This window comes from Physeter macrocephalus, chromosome 14 (genome assembly GCF_002837175.3).
Source record: "Physeter macrocephalus isolate SW-GA chromosome 14, ASM283717v5, whole genome shotgun sequence".
Classification (NCBI taxonomy): domain Eukaryota; kingdom Metazoa; phylum Chordata; class Mammalia; order Artiodactyla; family Physeteridae; genus Physeter; species Physeter macrocephalus.
The window spans coordinates 126,262,182-126,281,303 of record NC_041227.1 but is presented as its reverse complement, the minus strand read 5'-3'; the positions used below and the strand labels follow the sequence as shown (position 1 = coordinate 126,281,303).

The 19,122-nt window shown below is 56.7% G+C and overlaps 1 protein-coding gene across 8 annotated transcripts; it reads right to left on the bottom strand.

Annotated features, from left to right (window-relative positions):
- Positions 1-57: 57 nt before the first annotated feature.
- On the bottom strand, positions 58-17,525 carry EXOC7 (exocyst complex component 7). Of its 8 annotated transcripts, XM_055090348.1 has the most exons (21): positions 17,390-17,525; positions 17,120-17,185; positions 15,801-15,985; positions 15,498-15,603; positions 13,005-13,227; positions 10,883-11,050; positions 7,878-7,970; positions 6,921-6,989; positions 5,795-5,940; positions 5,363-5,515; positions 4,993-5,091; positions 4,531-4,593; positions 4,193-4,259; positions 3,391-3,429; positions 2,613-2,678; positions 2,090-2,210; positions 1,780-1,875; positions 986-1,049; positions 723-764; positions 483-616; positions 58-237 (listed from the first exon to the last, which is right to left on the bottom strand). In XM_055090348.1, the coding sequence occupies exons 1-21, from the start codon at positions 17,447-17,449 to the stop codon at positions 135-137; spliced, it is 2,163 nt and encodes a 720-aa protein (XP_054946323.1). In that variant the 5' UTR covers positions 17,450-17,525; the 3' UTR covers positions 58-134. The 8 variants fall into 8 exon arrangements, with proteins under 8 accessions (XP_054946323.1, XP_007099833.1, XP_028354972.1 ...); XM_007099771.4 differs by lacking the exon at positions 3,391-3,429; XM_028499171.2 differs by lacking the exon at positions 6,921-6,989.
- Between the last annotated feature and the right edge of the window lie 1,597 nt (positions 17,526-19,122).

The following is a 19,122-nucleotide window of genomic DNA, read 5'->3' as shown; positions in this document are numbered from 1 at the left end:
CCTGGTCGGGGTGGTGGAGAAAGACCCCTGTGTCAAAGGACGCCACGCTCACAGGGCCCAGAGGCAAGTTAACACTGGTTTATCTGTCCGATAACATGGCTGGTCTGGCAGAGCCAGGCAGGGGCGGCGGCGGCTCAGGCGGAGGTGTCAAAGAGGCGATCGATCATGTCGCCCACCTGCTCCACACGGTACTTGATGTACTTCTCAGGATTCTTGGTGAAGGGCACGCTGCCATACCTGACCAGGCGCTGAGGTCAGTGGGGATGCCTAGCCCCTCCCCAGCTCTGCCTCAGCCTAAGGCCCTCCCGATGGGGTGCCCCTGGGTGACGTCCGGGTCTGGCCCCACACCAAAGCCCTGGGCGCTGGATCTGCCACCCAGACCCACCACCCTCTCCAGCTTTTCCTTGAAGAAGAGAAGGGCCCAGTGGTCCAGCCAGGGCAGGGGGAGCGCGGGGCTGGGAGGGCAGAGGCGGAGGGCTAACCTGTGCAGAAAGGCCCCGTAGGTCTCCTTAACAATGTTTTTCTGGGCTTGGCGGATCTTGTCCCTTTGCTCCGTGTCGGGGATAGCCCAGGCCTTCTGTATCTTGCACAATTCTTCCAGGCCATCGTTGAAGCCCTGGTCACCAAAACGGTGGAAACAGAAGTGACCCAAAGACCAACGTCTGAGTCTGTGTTGCTGCAGTAGCCGCAGCCATCAGTGGAGCAGGAGGATCCTGACTCACCTTAAAACGCTCCTTGATCATCTGCCGCTCCTTGTCCCGAAGCTGGGGGGCCGGGGGAGATGGCGGAGGGAGCGTCCCTCAGAGCGGAATCGTCCTGTCCCTGCTCCTTCCCCAAAGCCCCAAGCCCAGCCCTCTCCCCTGCTGCCCGGATGGCCATGGGCATCCTTTGCTTTCTCATCCCAGTTGTCTGTTTTTTCCCAGAGACACAACAGAAAGCACCACATCCGCTAGACATCCCTTCCCAGCCCAGGCCTTCAGCCCACCTTGACTCCGGGTTGGAACACAGGTAGACTCTTCTCAGCAATGTAGTCAGTCACCTTTAGCCAACTGCCAGGCAGGGAGGGAAGCAAGCGGAGGGCAGAGAAGGGACAGCCTCAGGCAGCTGCTCCTTCCCTGGGGCTGGATTGTTTTGTTTTTTAAAAATCTCTTGATCTACTGGGGGAGAGGTGAGGGCAGAGATCAGTCTGGGGTGTAACTAAGCAAAACACAGCTGAGATTTTTTTTCCTTGGGAATAAAAATGTTCAAGCTGCTCGCTTTTAAAATTAAGAACAGGAAACAGAACGTTCAATAAATCGAACAAACACTACCAACTACACTTCACGTTGATATCATGGCCAATGAAGATGGAGAAGCAGATGAGAAAAGAGGGAACGGAGGATAGATCAATGGGAAAGCAGAGGGAGATACGGTCACGGGGAAGAAACACCCAAAGGGAGAGAGAGACGCACAAACTAAGAAACAGGAGGAGAGGGGCAGAGAGCGCCTGTAGAGTGAGGCTCAGCCAGGTTCAGGGGACCTCGCAGGCTTGCTCTTCACTTGGTCTAAACGTTACCCACATCGCTGACGGGCAGCCCTTCAACCATCTTGGTTGTCACCCTTGGCAACTACCCTTCTCCACCCCACGAGTGTGATTAAAAAACAAGTCGCGGATTGGGGTTCACGGGGCGGCAGTTCCCCGTCACTGAGCCCACTCTGACTGGGCCCAGCATCCCGAGGCTCTGAGAAGGAAGCGTTACTGGTGGGTGCACGGGTCGGGGCGCGGGGGCGGAGGCCCACCTGCGCTGGTAAGTCTGGATCTGCTGCTCGACGTGCTCGCGGTAGGAGCGCTCGGCAGTCTTCTGGGTCACGGCCACCAGCTGGATCAGCTCAGACCTGGGGTGGGAGCAGGGGAGGGAGGAGAGGATGACAGAAAGGCTGCTGGCCTCCGCCGTAACACCAGCGGGGCCTGCCTCCCACCTCCCTGGGCCCTGGCACTGCGAAGGGTAAAGCGGCGTCCTCCCCGCCCTGCACACGAGGGGCACGGCCAGCCCCGGCAGGCCGGGCCGGGGCAGGCGAGAGCTGCACGCCGGCGCCCGGAGCCACTTACTTCTCCAGGGCCTTGAGGATGTAGTTGTAGTTGTTGTGCAGGAAGATGGCGCTCAGAGCCGGATCCTCATACACCTTGGACTTGCTCAGCAAGTTCAGCTGCAGGTTGCCCAGGACTTTACCTGCACGGGGAAGGATGTGGTCACGCCTCCCGTGGCAGCCTGACCCAAATGACCCAATCCTGGGGCCCACAGACCAAATCCCACCCGTCGCTCCTTGCTCCTCCCGGACTCGAGACCCCACCAGCCTCGCCAGCCTCGGGAGCCTTGTGCCGAGCCCCCGCGGCCCCGCAACCGGAGGTCAGGCTGCAATTCTAAGAGTCGGGGCGGTGGTGCTCAGGAGCGGGACCTGGCCTAGCAGGAGAGCACAAAAAGGAGACGGAGGGAAGAGGCTGGGAGGCAGGGAGGCCGGGAGGCCGGGAGGCCGGGCGCCGGAGGCCGGGAGGCAGGGAGGCCGGGAGGCCGGGAGGCAGGGAGGCCGGGAGGCTGGGCGCCGGAGGCCGCCGGCTGGCGGGGCGCACTCACAGATGTAGGTGCTCAGGAGGCGCTTGCTGAACTCGGAGCTGTAGCTGGTGGCGGAGGAGCTGGTCTCTGTGGGAGGAGGAGGCCCGTTACCACAGCAGTGGCAGCGGCCTCCCCGAGGCCCGCGGAGCGGCTGAGGAAACCCTGGGAGGGGCCCGAGCCTCCCTCGGGCAGAGCTGGGGACGTGCTGAGCTACAGGGCTCCCTTCCCGCTGCGGGGGGCGCTCCCTGGGACTCTTCCTGGAATCCAGGGCCGGCGCCGCCATGGTCTCGGGCGGCGGGGGTAATGAGCCGGCCCAGGGCCTGCAGGAAGGCTGGCAGGACAGGAACGGGACAGCCTCTGCAACCCAGCCCCCGACCCATGCTGGGGGTACCGACAAGGCCCACTTCTCCCATTTGTCAGCAACAGAGTCTTAGAATAGGCCCCCCATGGCCTCTCCACCTTCACCCCCACTGCCCACAACCTCCTCTACCAGGCCCTTCTGAGCAGAGACTTGCTGCCCGCACAGAGCAGAAAGCCAAGGGGGGAAGGGAGGTGCTGGACCAGCTTGAAGGGTGTACTCGGGGTGCTGGACACAGCAGGATGCTGCCTGGAGAAACCCAGAGACAGAAGGTGGCCGTCAGGGAGCTGAGAGGGTTGGGAGCACCCGGAAGGAACCCGTGTCCCCTCTGAGCCCGCTCCTGCTGGGGTCCTGGGTCTGTCCAGGTGCCTCTGTCCCCAGGGAACCTCACTCATGGGGCTTCAGAGGGGAAGGATGGGGCTGCAGAGCCCTGCTGCTTACCTCGGGGGTCTAAAGGAATATTGTATGTGTCCCCAAGAACTACGCAGTGAGAGGCAGTGCGCACAGAGGGGACGGGGGGAGAGACAAAGGAGGGAGAAAGATGCAAAGTGCAAAAACAGGTTAGAAACGGCCGCAACACCCGAGCCAAGCAGACCACTCCCCGCGACGCCAGAAACAGACGGCAGGACAGCCCAGGCTGGACCCCTGAAGGCCAGCGACACACTGGAAAGTGGACATCTGGAGAACCACAGGCCAGAGGCCGCACCTTGGCTCCTTGCCCCTAGGCTGGGGGGAAAAGGGAAGGCCTGGGGGCCCAACAAGCTGGGCTGGGTCTCAGTGCTCGGAAGCGCGCTCTTCCCCACGTGCTAACCTTCTGAGCCCCCGTCCCAGGACAGCAGTCACAGTCACGGGAAGACACCAGGCTGGCCCTGAGATGCCAGCTGTAAAGGGTCAGCTGTACTGGACTGATTAGGAGGACAGGCAACACAAGGGGAGATGGGGAAATGCAGAAGGAGGGGCGGGGCGGGAAGGGCACCTCCAAACAAGTGAGTTCTGCTCTCCAGAGTGAGGACGCTGGAGGGAGCCGAGAGGGGATGGAGGCCAGGAAAGGTAGTCAAAGCCCGGCTGCTTTCCTGATGCTGGGCCCGGATGGCCCAAGCAGCTTGGGGGTCCTGCCGCAGGCCACATCTCCTTCCCGCTCCAAAGCGTGGGGGCAAGCTCCTCACCCAGAGGGGGCTAACCCCACGTCTCCGGGCCGGAGGGAGGAGTGGGGCACGGGGCCCCGCTGGGAGGTGCCGAGTACCTTGGGAGGCCAGCATGGCGCCCGCCGTCTCCTGGAAGTCCAGGAGCTGCTGCAGGAAGAGGATAGCCTGCGTGGGGAGAAAACAGGTCCAGGAAGAAGGTCAACGGCAGGACCCAAAGGTCAGATCACCTCCTACAGTTCACCCCCTCTGACCATTCCAGGACAGGTACGGGGCCAGGGGCCTGCCCAGTGAAAAGGGTGGCTGCAAACTTCCTGCTTCACCCTGTGGGTCTGGCCTCCTGGGAGAGGCCCTGTCTGCTGGGGGCCCTAAGCACCTTGCAGTCCATCCCGCCACCTGCGCCCCCTCCCCGCCCCAGGAGCCCCCGGGCAGCACCTACGTTGCTCGTGAGCTCGTGCACGGTGCCATCCTTGGGCATGTTGTACTCCTTGTCCGGGTCGTTCTGTGGGAAGAACAGCCTGACTCCCTGAAGCAGCTCCCGGGGAGTCCCGCGCCCACCCCACACCCCAGTCCGCGGGCTCATGGCGCCACCTCCTGGCAGACAGGTGTCAGGATGCCCCTCGGGCACAGAGGTGAGCGGGACAGACATACGGACGTGACTAGATGGGAAAAGCGGGGCAGGAGCTTGACGCCTGCGGTGGGCGCCGCTGGAGCCCCTGGGGAAGAAAGGGAGGCCCCGTGGGCACTGACAGCAGACTAGCAGCACGGCCGGCTTCCCCACAGGCCAGGCCCGCCCCTCCTGGAGGCCTGCTTTCAGAAAGAGTTTCCAAGCCAGGTCGCCGGTGGCCCTGCCCACAGCCCCATGGGCCGTCCTGCGTGGCAGCGGAGGGAGGGAGAGCACCTTGATGTTGTCAGCGAAGTCCTCCAGCGCTTTGGCTCCAACGGTCTCCATGGAGGTGATGAGGCCGGGCAGCTTGTTCTTGGTGCTGGCGGCCGTCCCCTGAGGAAGCACATGGCTGCACAGGGCGCCAGAACCCGGCTACAGGCTGTGCCTGGGGCCCTGCTCCTTCCCAACCCCTCCCCCCAGGGGACTGTGTCTCCTCGTCACTCACCCTGAGAGCACCTCCACGTGCCCGGGGCCCCGAGGGAGCTGCCGCCATTCGCCCTCGGAGCAGACGCGTGGGGGTAGAGAACACAGTTCTCCCGGGAGGCCGTGCCGGGCAGCAGGATTCCTCCTCCCGGGGTCCCCAGGGGCACCCTCGCCCACATACCTGGAGCACCTGGTCAAACTCAGGCTTGGTCTGCTTGAGGTGCCGCAGGATGGGGAAGACGGTAAGCACAGCCGAGAAGTCGTGTCGGATGATGGCCTTCCGGGCAGCAGCCACAATGTTCTCCCCTTCGAGCATCAGCCCGTCCAGGGCATCCTGCGAGAGCGGGGCAGGGAGAGGGCTCAGGGGAGGGGGCGGACGGCCGGTTCCCAGGGACCGTGAGGGCACCTGGAGGGGCGTGGGGGGAGTATGCCCCCAATGGGGAGGTCCCGACCGGGACACGCCACCCGGGACAGATCCCCAGGATGCGAGGGGAGGTGGTGGCTGGAGTTGAGGGCTACGGACCGCATGCCTGGACCAAACCCAAGCTTCTGCAGTGACAGCTCTTGGGGGGCATCTGGTCAGGGCCCGGGCCGGGGCGGGGCGGGGCAGGACCTGTATCAAAGAGTCAAAGGTCTTCTTCTGATGATGCTCAGGGATGACATCCGTCAGCAGCTGGTACTCGCTCTGGGCCAGCTTGACAAAGGCACTGACGCAGTGAATGTAGGCGTCGGTCTCCACGTCCAGCATGTCATCTCTCCCTGGGGGGAAAGCAGTGCCCCTGAGCTACTGGTTTGGGGCAGACCCTCTCCCTGCTGCGGGGTGGGGCACGAGTCTCCCCAGCTCCTGGCCTGTAGCCAGACTAGCAGACGGGGAAGAAGACTGTGCTGGCAGAAAGCTGAGAGAACTCCAGCAGGCCCGACAGGGTCCGAGGGGATGAACAGGGGCTGAGTCCAGCCTTTGTTCCAGAATGTCAGGTATGAGAGGTGTTGGGGCGATGGATAAAAAGGACAAGAAGATCCCCCAGTCGACTTCCTGGATGAGACACACCTGACCCCAAGACTGAGGATTCTGAATTGTACTGGGAAGAGGACACCCAGGGATGGGCAAGTGGCCGCGTCCACCTCAAGGAGGCAGGCACAGAGGTCATCCATCTCCAAAAATGCTGGGCCTCTGGAGCCAGACACCAGCCCCTCCAGGCCTTCTGGAATGTATAAAAAGGCAGTGGGCTCTGGTCCATAAGGCTAGCTGGCATGGCGTCAAAACGGGAGAAGAGGCAACGTGAGCCTCAGAGGGGGAGGGCTCCTTGGTGGTCAGCTGCCCCAGCAGGAGACAGGATCCCGCTACTGCATTGGAGGCTGGGGCAGGGGTGCCCGCTGGCAACCTGGTCCTATGCGCCGAGGGACGGGCTCCAAGGAGTCAGAGCTTTGGAGCCACCGCTGGGGTCAGGTGTTGAGGCTCCCTGCCCTCCAGGGGCCCGCCTGCCCTCTCTGCCCTCCTTCCGAGTGGCGGCAACTTCTGCCCTTGGCCCAGGCCCTGAGAGCCAGGCGTGCACTCCCACCTGGAGAGAGGCAAGGGGACCTAGTGCCCAAAAGAGAGACAGACCGGAGAGAGAGAGAGAGGCGAGAGGCCGGGCTCATCCTTGGAGCGGAGCGGCCGGCCAGGCCAGGCTGGAGCAGGCCCTCTGGGGACGGCCGTGAATGCAGCGGCGGCTGCCCTCGGGCTGGGCTGCAGTACTCACCGGCCAGTGGCCCGTGCTTGTCGTTCAGGGCCTCGGACAGGTGCTTAACTCGGAAATCATGCTCGTGACCTAGCGAGACGTCGGCCGCAAACACAAGCAGCGTTTATCCAGGGGCGGGGTGGCTGCCTCTCAGGGGACTGGGAAGAAGCCCTCGATCTCCAGGGGGGGAAGTGAGATGGGGCGTAGGGGAAGGGGCATTGGAGAGGGCTCCGAGCCTCTCCTCTGCCTCAGACCACCTTGGGAACAGCCGTTTCAAGCCTGACTTGCAGTGCCCCGGACCATGCTCGGGAGCTGGTTTTCCCAAGCCTGGAGGCTAAGAGAAAGCCGGGTTTCTGAAGAGTTTCCAGCATCTGCGGAAGGTCTGATGCTCAGCCCCAGGGGGTTTATCTCACCATATTTGGGGAGAGATCCAGTTAGAGCAATGTCACTGCCCAGTGAATGGGGACAGGCTTCTTTTCGCCCCCAGGGTCATTCTTTTGAAGGCGGATCTGGTCCACTAGGGCAGGGCTGTCCTTCCCCTGATGGGAGGGAGGCAGGGACATGGTGTACGGGCTGCCTGTCCCCTGTGGCACATGCTCGCCTTTCAGGTGGAGGGGGGCGGCCAGGAGGCCTCGGCCGCCTTGGTCCTGTCACTGCTGGTCTGAGCGTGAAAGGGCTGCCCGTGACAAAGAACTTTCTCTGAGTTCAAACAGGAGACAAGGACAGAAACAGGGAGGGGAGGGAGCGGGAAGCCTCCGGGAGGGCAGAGCTGCCGTCAGCCAGACAGGACCAGGCCGAGGGCCGTGCAAGCTGCCCCCGAGCCAGCTGGGGTCAGAGGCCCAGGACCTCAGTTCCCACCCCTGGTCCCCTCTCAGGGTTGCGCCCGAGGCCCTCTGGGGGGTTGGAGGCTCTGCCCTACCACGTGAGTGGACACACGGTGGAGGAGGAGGGAAGAGGAGAGGAACACAGGATGATTACCTTCCAGAGGAATGAGGTTAGAGCCCCCCTTTTTCCCATCTAGACCATGCTGGGAATACTGTTTCAGAAGGTTCTGAGCCTTACGGATCGTCCCTGTCACCAGAGCCACACAGAGAGGAGATAAGAAGACCTAGGAAACGAGTGAGAGAAAACAGCAGCAGCCCTCCACCTGCCCCCCCCGGGCCCACGCCCACCCCCAGCAGAGAGCACGCCCGGGTACCATCTCTCCCAGCAGGCCTTTCCCGGGACCGCCGGAGGCCCCGCAGGAGGAGAGGGAGGAACGGACACATTTCGTTCCCCCAGTGGAGCTCCTGATTCTGCCAGTGACCCTCATTGTTCCAGATCTGAGTTCATTTTAGGAAGTGCAGAGGGTGAAGGAGATGAGGTGGGCAAAGATCCACCAGGAGAAGCCAAAAATAAAAAACAGTACTGAGTGGCACTTAACTCAGAAATAGACAAGGGCCTGGGATGGAGGAGCTAGTGATGGAGCTCTCACACCCAGAAGGCGAGACCACGTGGCAGAGCCTGGGGGCACCTTGAAGCGGGCAGGCCCATGGCTCCTCCCCAAAGGGCAGGCAGAGTTCTCCGGGCATGCTCAGTGCCGGGACGCGGCCAAACAGTAGCCAAAGGAAAGCAGCACTCAGGAGTTGGTGAAATGGGACTGAGCTTCCTGGGATAGCAGTGCCCAAGACGGAAGGCTTGGAGACCCAGAGGCAGACTGGCCCCATACACCAGGGGAGGGACCCAAACCACCAAAGCAATTGCGAAAAACTCAAAAGCCAAAAAGAAGTTAATAGGAGCCATCACACAGAGAGCAGGAGGGAGGGCAGCAGGAAAGGGCACATGCTCTTGGCATGGGGGGAGAAAACCAACAGTTAGTATCACAAGTGAGAACAATGAAAACAAAACTGCAGCGCCCACAGCCTCCAGGGTCAGCTACCTCTGTGGGAACGAGACCTCTCAGGGCAGAAAACGTGGGGAAATAAAACAGCATTTAAAACAGATGTGTACAGCTGCCCTGTTAATAAAATGTACTGGGGCAGGGGAGGCACCCATGAGTGTAACCCCGTCTCTCTTCCCTGGGGACTCCCAGGTGCCCCCTTGCATCTCTGAACACAGTGAGGCTTCTTGGGTCCTGGCAGCTCCCCAAAAGGCTAGCGGAGAAGGGACAGTGTCTGGAGCGGCTCGTTTCTTTCTCTTTGCACCAACCGCAATTAGTTACTAATAACCAAGTTTGGGGCTTGGGCTCAGCATCTGTCTCGCTGGGTTCTGCCCCTTCAGTGAGCAGCCCCGCTAATGAGCGAGTCAGTTCCCTGCCCCACAACTGACCAGGAGCAGGTGGGCCCGCCGGGCCTCCAGGAGCCTCGCCAGCATGCTCGCGTGGATGTGGGCTGGGGACACTGATCCGGCAGCCACCAAACCCATCGGGAGCACAATTACCACAAACGACGCTGAGCTCGGTGTTTCATTACCCACCGAGGCCTCCCCGCTCCTCTCCTCAAGAGCTGGGAACTGATGTCCCAGGGGCCTGATTCCCTAGTTCCTGACGTCAGTCCTGAGCCCCCCAGCTCCTGACAACTCTTGAAACCCCACAGAAACCAGAGGGACGCTCAGAGCCCGAGGTTTCCTCTTGGGGGCTCTAAGCCAAGCTAGATCAGGTCCACTGGGGACCCCGAGATCAGAGCCCTGCTCCCTGCACGGCCAGCAGCACTCTTGGATGCAGACTGGGTCCTGGGGCCTCCACTGGGCCCATCAGAGAAGAGACAGAGGGGAAGAGAGCACAGACCCGCCAAGGCCCAGGCAGCCTCGCAGCCTCCCGGAACCAAGGTACAGAGACGGACAGGCCCAGGTGCAGGCAGCTGCGGCCACGCAGGCTGGCTTAGTAGAGTCACCGTTTGTGGCAGGTTCCCCAGGGGGTCAGCCAGGATATCCACACTGGAGGCGGGAAGGCAGTGCTCTTCCTGCTGGGGCCACCCAGATTCCCTTACGCTCTACTCACTTGCGGCCCTGCGGGCACCCTCGGCTCCGCCATATCTCCGAAGCCTGAACAAAGGCTTGAGGAGGAGCAGGTGCACGTGTCAACAGGCCCCTTGTTCTCTGAGGGGCAGGTAAGGAAAACGCTGTCGTGAGGGGCGGGTCCCACCGGTGCGCCCGGGGTGGTGCCCACAGCAGCAGCTGGACAGGGAAGGCTAGGGTGGGAGCAGCCCCCAGCCTCACTGGCTCTCTCTCCCTGGGGCCTGCAGCAGCCCCTCACCCTGGAATACCCCAGCCTCTCGAGGGCCACACCTCTCAGCAGCCAGACACAGCCAGGCTTGCCAAGCGGAAGCTGACACACAGGAACACTGTTTACCTGGAGCACAGGCTACAGGGGGCATGATGACGGGAAGAAGGGCAGACAGTGAGCTGTTCGCCCAGGACACCAACGCCCACAGCCCAGGCGTCTCCCACCTCAACACCCCTCCCTGACTCTCCCGCCGCAAGGCACTAACTTCGAGTGGAGCCCCAAAGCCGGATTAAGTGCTTTGGAGAAGAAGGCGTGGGATTATTTTCCTTTCTGGGTGACTGTGAAAGTGTAAACTCTCCGCTATCCACTTCTTCAGGCCACCCTGGCTTTCTGCAAGGTGACGGCTGCGGTGCCTGCCCCCGTCCTGTCCACGGCTTTGGCAGCAGCAGTGTGCCTGGCCTCCTGATAGGACGACGCAGGGAGGAGAAGGGGGTCCAGCAAGGGGCTCTGCCCCGGCACCCCTGTCAGCCCACCTCTCCGTGCCTGTGACCCTCCACTCCAAGGACACTTATGTAGCCCCCAGACCCGGATGGGTAGAGAGGAGCTCACCGGATGGGGCCTAGCTAGGTGGGGAGACACCTGCTTTCTGTCCTGCGTACCTATAGTTGGGGGTCGCTGTGAGGTCAAGCTGTAGCGGCTGCTACCCCCAGGGTGGCCAAAGGCAACCCGGGTCCCACAGAGCTTCTGTCTGGTTCTGAGGTGGGCCAGGCTGGGGACTCACCTGGCCGCTTGACCGGCTTCTTGGTAGGTGTGTCCTTCCTCTTGTTGGGGACAGCAGGGGAGTAGGGGACCCCAGACGAAGAACTGCTCTTCCGGAAATGCTCCTTCAGGCTTTTGATGGAACGGTCCAGCTGGCTGGAGCGGATCTGGTAGTAGACGTTCATGAAGTCTGAGGAGAGACGGGCGACAGCTGGGGTCCCTGCCTCTGCCTGGCCCCAGGACCTCCCTCTCACTTCCAGACGCAGCTCCGCAAGGCAGCAGTGGTGCCCACCATTGCTCCTTGCTAACCCCTTCCTAGCAGCCTCCCATATGGCCTCGTCCGTCCCAAATCAAAGTCTTAAAAGGGAACGTATCCCCCAACAGAACCAACAATTAGTTGTTATTTTTTATTTTATTTATTTATTTTTGGCCGCGCCGTGTGGCTTGTGGGATCTTAGGTCTCCAGCCAGGGATTGAACCCGGGCCCCTGGCAGTGAAAGTGCCAAGTCCTAACTACTGAACCGCCAGGGAATTCCCTGTAAGGTTTGTTTTTTTTTTTTTTTTTTTTTGGGCCATGCCACATGGCATCTTCCCTGACCAGGGACTGAACCCACGTCCCCTGCACTGGAAGTGTGGAGTCTTAACCACTGGACTGCCAGGGAAGTCCAGAGTAAGGTTTTTTTAGATAAAAAAATGTAAAGTTAACATCCAGCTTCAACTTGGTAAGGGGTCAAAGGATGTGAGCAATTTATATGCGATAAAGAGACAAGTGTCACTGAATGAAAAAACACACCGTTTCTTTAGCCATGAATGAAATACAAATTTTAAAAAATGAGAGGATTGTGAAAGCCCCGTCAAATAGCTAAGATAAATAAAGCTAATGAAGAACAAACAGCTGTGGGATTCTCGATGGGTCAGTCGACTGGCCCCACCTACCCGGAGAGGAGCTCAAGACGGCAAGAAGGTTACAGATCTGTTCAGACAGTTCTGCCTGATAATTGTACCTTTGAGAAAATATCTCAGAGAACTTCCTAAATAAGAAAAGCAAGCCATACAATTGTGCTCACTGCAGCACTATTTGTCAATCCTGGAAAACTGGAAAATCCAAAAATGCAAACGAGCAAGGAAAAAGATACGAATGCCGTGGTACATTTTAGCAGTTCCCAACGAGTGTGTTGCCAACGTGATAAATGGAAAAAAGCGCCGAGGCTCTGGCTGAAGGGGACTGAGGGGTCTGGAGGCATCCTCCGGCTTCCATCTTATCCCAAGGGAGCCCCTGCAAAGCTCCCGCCGGGCCCTCGGCTCCCACGGTGCAGCTTATGAGCCAGAGACGTGCCGTGTGGTCAGTACAGGCGGCCCTGAGACCTGGCACCAGAGTCCTCGAGGGAAGGCAGGGATAGTGATAACGCACACTGACAACTTGGTACGTGTACAAACTAACAAAGAGAAGAAGAGTGCGGAGGGCTAAAAAGCTTAAAATTGAATATTCATTACAGTTTTTTTTTTTTAAATTTTTTGCTTAACTTGGGATCTTTAAAAAAATCCTGGGCCTGGATTTAAAGAAATGATGGTACCAACATACCACGGAATATTATGCAGCTGCCAAAAAGGATGAAGTCAATATACATGTACTGATATGGAACACTCTCAAGACATATTACTAAGTTGAAAGCAAAAACCAAAAAAACAATCATAGGGGAGTGTTTAGTACACTCCCTTCCGCTTGGGAATAAGGAGCAGATGCACACATATTTATTCTCTCTCTCTCTCACACACAGCTGCATAAAGAATTTTTTGGAAGGGTATAAATAACCTTAACAGTACTCATCTTTGGGTTATGATACTGTAAGCATTAGGGAAGTGGGGAGATGGACTTTTGCTTTTCACCTAAGCCTTTCTGTGCTATTTGAAGTTTTTATAATTAATCAAAACAAGGAAAGAAACAGGAAAGTAAGGTATATAAAAAAAGCTTGAATCTAGCTAGATTCATAATTTGATACATAAGCTGTAGACTTATTGCTCGTATTGTTTCCTACTAAACTCCTTTGTTTTAAAAGAAATGCAGGTGGATTAAAGAAACAAAGGGCAAAGTCCACTCCCTCTGGCCCCGCCACCTGGGCCCCCGCCTCCCCAGGACACCTCACCTTGGTTGCGGCCATATTCCACCAGCCAGCGGGAGATGCGGATCACGTCCTGCAGCACACTCTCAGGCAGATGCTCTAGGGGCACCTCCTCCTGTACTTCCAGGTCGTCCTCACCGCTGATCAGATCCAGGATGAGCACAGGGGACACGACCTTGCTATGCCGGGTCATCAGGCTGCGGAACTCGGACTCCAGCGACTCCTTCCCCCGCTCAAACAGCAGCTTCTACAGGGAAGAAGGAAGGAAGGGAGGAGGAAAAGAAGAAAGAAGGTCCACGGCTGTTCCAGCATTCAGCAGGCCCTCGCCTCCCCACCCCCTTCCTTTGCCTTCCTGATTCTGGGCCTCAGGCCCTCCTCTGCCTTCACTTCCTTTTTCCCAGAGAATAAACGCTGGGAAGCTTTCCTTGATAATTTCTTTCCCTTGTGTTCTCTCAAAATGTATGTTCCTGGGTGAAACCCAGAGTTTTACAAGAAGTAGGTGCTTCACAGATATCAGCTGATTATTTTCTCATTGTACCATTAATTTGTGTTCTTGTTAGAAAAGGGTTTGCAAAAGAAAAAAAATAGATAAATTGGACTACATCAAATTAAAAACTTTTGTGCTGTAAACGATACCATCCAAAAAGTGAAAAGACAATTCACAGAATGAGAGGAAATACTTGCAAATCATGCATCTGATAAGCGACAGGTATCCAGAGGAGATAAGAGAATTGAAAACATATGTCCACACAAAAGTTCGTACACAGGGGTTCATAGCATCACTGTTCATAACAGCCAAAAAGTGGAGTGTCCATCAAGTGATGGATGGATAAACAAAATGTGGCAGATCCATACAATGCAATATTATTCAACCATACAATGGAATGAAACACTGCCACACGCTACCACATAGATGAACCCTGAAAACATTATGCTAAGTGAAGGAAGCCAGACACAAAAGGTCACACATACTGTGTGATTCCATTTTCAGGAGAAGCCCAGAATAGGTAAATTTACAGAGACAGAAAATAGATGAGTGATTACCAGAGGCGGGGTGAATGGGGGAGAGGAGGGAAGAAGAGTGACTGCCAATGCATTTCTTTGTTTAGGCGATGAAAATGTTATAAAATTTATTCCGGTGTGGTTGCACAACTCTGTGATTATACTAAAACTACTGCATTTTATACTTTAAATGAGTAAATTTTATGGTATGTGAATTATATCTCAGTAAAGATGTTTTAAAAATAGAGAGAGGAGTTGGAGCATTTCTGCTTAAATGAAAAGTACATCCTCTAGGGTAAACCTATAGCATATTTTTTGTATTCTCCTCCTCTAATCCACTCCGACACCCAAGTTCCAGCACAGAGCTCTTCACTCTGTGATCCAAACATGGTAGAGACCCTCAAGAATCAAGTTCTCCAGCCCCTGGCATCCCAATCTCTGAGTCCAGGCTGCCCACCCAAGGGCTGCAGTATTATGGTTTTACTGGTGTGTGCCCACTGCGTTACTGGTGTGCCAAGGTATTGATCTCGTCAGTCCTCTGGGTAGCCAGGTGGCGCTGTGTGCAGCCAGAGACCACTGGCTAGTTACCACTTTACCCCAGCGTGCCACACAGTCTCATTTCTGATGGATCCACGATGGGAGAAAAGCTGGGAGGTATTGTTCTAAGCAACAGCTTTCTGGGTGGGAGAAAAGCCAGTTTCCCATCTTTGTTCCTCAGCCCACCCCCTCTTCTGGGTAAGACACACGCCTCAGGGCAAGAACTGTGGTGCCACCAGGAAGGTGTGCCAGGTGACTGGGAGTCCAAACTGGCCTGCCCGCTAATGTTCCTCAGTGGCTGGGATGTCTGGGCCTCTGCTCCCACCTTTTCTCCCGTCTGCATTCTCTCCTCTCCTCAATGCATTGAGTAAACCTCCCTTCCCAGCCCTACTCCATCTCCCTCTGGTGATCTAGAGACCCCAAAACTTAAACACAAAGATATGACACAACAAAATTGAATATGAAAACATGAATGCAGGTTCCCTGACTCGTCAAATTCACTGAGTCAGAAAGTAGAGTGATGATGGCCAGGGATTGGTGGGGAGGAGAAAGGGGAGTTAGTGTTCAATGGGTACAGGGTTTCAGTCTGAGATGATGAAAAGAATTCTGGAGATGGATATACGACAGTGTGAACGTGCTTAACGTCACTGAACTGTTCCCTTAAAGATGGTTAAAAAGGCAAATTTTATATTATGTATTTTTTGCTACAATAAAAAAATACCCATGCATTTATAAAAATCAAATGTTAAACTTATACTTCATTTTTAACTTATAATTTAGTTAAATTATTAAGATGCAACAAAAATATATACCTGTAATTTCTGAGACAGAGATCTTAATGCCTACAGTATGTATATGGTATTATATACTTCTGTTTATTCTACTACATTCTCTTTTAAGCTGGTTCAGTGTCTCTCATGAGACCAGGGCCGTGACTGGTGTCCCCAAACCTCTCACATCACTCTGCTGGCCCCTTACCACTTTGTTGAGCTCTGGGCTGTCTGGGCTGTTGTCCTGGAAATACTCCACAGCCTTCTGAATCTTGGCCATACTTCCCAGGTACTCTTCCAGCCTACCTGTGGGGCTGGAAAGGAGAAAAGTCCTATTAGCCTGGGCAGATGGAAGATGAAGAGGAAGGACCGAGAGAATGGTATTTGGAAAGGGGAGAAGAGAATTAACACAGGGGACTCTAGGCTCAAATATATTCTACTCCTCCCTTCCAAGGCCTACAGCCACTGGTCCAAGAGACGTTAGGAATGTGACCTTGTGGCCCTAGCTCACCCCTCCCTGATGATCTTCTCAGTGTCACTGGCCACATGGTAGTAGCTGATAACGTGGTCCAGACAGGACAGAGTCTTCTCAACATTCTCCTGCAGCCGCTGCAGGTTCTCCGTCTGTTTGTGCACAGGGATGATGGAGTTCTCCAGCTTCATAAGGCGACTCTCAAAGGATGACAGGATAGACACCTGCGGGGGGAAGCTCCGTGCTCTCAGGCCTCAGGGTCGTCTCAGCACTGCTTCTGCCACCCACCAGGTCTTTGGCAATTGCTGCCTCTTCTCTGGTTTTCTAGACAATAAACTCTATGAGGGAAGGGACAGGGTATACCTGCTCACCACTGTATCCCCAGAACCTACCATGTGCCTGGCACATAGGAGGTGGCCCAAATAAATTGGCTGAAGTTTGATTTGAAGGCAAGTCAAGCATTAAATTAACTCCTCCTCAGATAATCACCTCAGGATGGCTTCCCTTCCACCCTTTGAAGCCAAATCTCAATCTCTCTTCTCTCTGATGCTTTCCTGGACTGAACAGGAAGTAGTTTCATACAGAGTAGCCTCAAATGCATCGCTGGTACCTTCAAAACCCTTTCTCTCTAAGAGTGATTCTCATTAACCTGATGACTGTGTTACTAAATACATACTCAAGTTTGTATCTGCTCAGTTTGTGCTTTTCCAGTCTTCTCTAGGAACAAGGAAGGAACATATTTACTGAGGACCTATTGTATACCAGGTACTATGCCAAATGCGCCTCCATGCATTAGCTTCTATGACCTTCACAGTTACACTGGAGGTTGGCATCGTCTGTTTTAGCAGAGGAGGTAACTGAGGCTCAGAGTTACCCGTCAGGGGCCACACACAAATAAGTGGAGGGGCGAGGACTAGACCCCAGATCTCTCTGACTTCAGAGCTCATTATACACCTCAAGCCCTCTGGGTGAAGGCTGAGTCTTTTTCTGCCCTCAGTAACCTCAGAAGTGGTAACCCGGCCATCCAACCCTCACTTGAATTGACGATGACGCATGGCCAGTACCCAGCCCACCTGAGTCAGTCTCACTAAATGTCTGCAGAAGGAGAGAAGGAAGAATGGAGAACTTAGGCAGAAAGCAGAAAGTCCAGGCCAGTGGGGGCTGCAGCATCCTCAGCGAAGGGGCGGACAAGGGGAAGGGAGTGTTAAGAGACATGCCACACTGTTGCTAGAGAAACCCACAGGTTACCACCACCACTACCCAGACCAGCACCCCCAGGCCTTAGGTACCGGAACCACCGGGTCGCAGGGTTCTCCTCCAGCGTCTGGAAGCCCTCCCCCAGCTGAGGGGTTACTCACCATGTTCTTGGTGAGCTGGTCGCTCTTCTCCAGGCTGTCTCGGATGAAGGACAGCGTCTCCTCCTCCTGGGGGGAGCGCAGGCAAGGACATCACCAGAAGCCCAAGGCTAAAGGAGACCACCGCGTCCTAGATCCACGGCCTCGCCCCTGACTAGGTCTCCTCGCAGGGAGGGCCCCCTCCCATTCCCGCCGCCTCCCTGAGTAGAGACCCGGCCCGGATCTCGACCCCTTCCCTCACCTCCTCCCCCGCCTCCCCAGCTCCAGCCCCACCTGCTTCAGCTTGTCCTCGATCTCCCGCCGCCGGGCGGACGCCTCCTGCGGGGGAATCATGACTTCGACCCTCCCAGCGGCTCTCACTGCCCACTATCTCGCCTCCGAGTGCCCTCTCGGCTCCCGTCCCTGTCACACCCACTTCCGCCCGCGGCCCCGCCCCGGGGCGCGCTAATATGCCATGTTAGGAGTGGCAGGCTGGGTGCGCCTGCGTGCAACTCAGTACAGGGGGACCGGGCAGGTGGCCATCTTGGGTGTGGCAGAGAACTGTGTTCGGGTTTGTCCTTGATGCGGGTTTCCACCCTCAGCAGAGAAGGTTCTCTTGAGCGGTGTTTTGTCACAACAGTTACAACTCACTTGCCGTCTTCGTGGGAAGGCTGACTCTTCTCACAAAGATCAATGACGAATTCGTTTCTCCAGATCGAAGTCTGGATCCAGGCATCGATGTCGCGTTCCCCACAAAGCATAGCACAGAGCTTATCACACAGCAGGCGCCTAATGTGCCTGTGTCCATTTAATGAACAAGGGGCCTGTGTAATCTTGTCCCCCGTCGGCCCTAAAGCTCATGGAACGGGCCCTGTGTGCAAGCCCTCGGCTGGAGACAGAGTGGTCGCCCATGGGCCCAGCGGCACCCATAACTGCAATCCTGCTTTGTGGAGGGGCTCAGCCAAATTCCTGTGGCGGGAGTTCTCGGAGCGTCCATCCCAGGGACTTGGATGGGACCGGAGAGCAAGCTCCAAGCTCCACCGGAAGGTGTCTGTTTTGTAGAGAACTGTGTGGTTTTATTTGCTGGGGGAGGGTGCGGGTGGGGGCGCTGAGGACCTGGGCCGGTAGAGAAGTGGCTTCAGCGGGGAGTTTTCCTACATCTGGGAACAGTGCAAGGGGAAGGCTGAAAGAGCCCAGACCTGTCTGAGGCGTTGGGGCCCAGGTGGTGGTGTCAGTTAAGGAGAGGTTGAGGCCTGCCTGCAGGTATTCAGACGCACGGGGAGCATTGCTCACAGGGCCTTTGAGGAAATCAGAAAGGCTTGGAGAGCTGCTAGGGCCCCTTCTGCAGGGTGCCAGAACGTCTCAGTTCCTCTGCTCAGACTCTCCTCTAAGTAGAGCTCTGGGGCGGGAAGGGGGACCTGGATCAATGTTCCTGCAGGGATGGATGGTCTGGATTCACCACCAGAGCCAGCTCCTGCAAAACCTAGTTACTCCCTCCTCCACCCCCTCCCTGCTCACCCTGTCTCTGCCCCCAGCCCTGGGGGAGTAAGTGGCCACACAGCTTTGTTCAGTTCGTCTGTGGACCCGACATCCAGGTATAGGTAGATAGACAATGAGGCATATGCTGGTGGGCACCAAGCCATAGGGTTCCCAAGGCCCTCCCAGGACCCAGTTCCACAAAGAGGAGAAAGAAGTGGGACAGAGAGCCTGGAGGGGGATTAGGCAGCTCTTCTGGGGCAAGAGGTCAATTTCAGATCTGGTGGGTGGCCGTGAAAGTGCTGATGAAGGAAATATCCAGGAGGCGCAGCCCCGCTGCAGATGAGGGAGATTAAAAAGGCAGAGTCCTTGTGTAAGGATACCTAGGATGATTTCGTTGAGGTGGTCCTTGTGCAGTCCTGAGAACTAAGTGAAGGGAGAAGTTTAAACTGCTAGGTGCCACAGTAAAGAATAAGTGGGCTAGAGGGCGGGAATTCCCTGGCGTCCAGTGGTTAGGCCTCGACACTTTCACTGCCACGGCCCGAGTTCAA

What these genes read in the sequence shown, in the direction of transcription:
- EXOC7 (XM_055090348.1), bottom strand. Translation starts at nt 17,449, where the DNA reads ATGATTCCCCCGCAGGAGGCGTCCGCCCGGCGGCGGGAGATCGAGGAC. An exon ending in TAACCTCATTCCTCTGGAAG is followed by an intron (nt 6,990 to 7,877) that starts GTAATCATCCTG and finishes ACGTCTCGCTAG; the next exon opens with GTCACGAGCATGATTTCCGA. An exon ending in CAAGCACGGGCCACTGGCCG is followed by an intron (nt 5,941 to 6,920) that starts GTGAGTACTGCA and finishes CTTTCCCCCCAG; the next exon opens with GGAGAGATGACATGCTGGAC.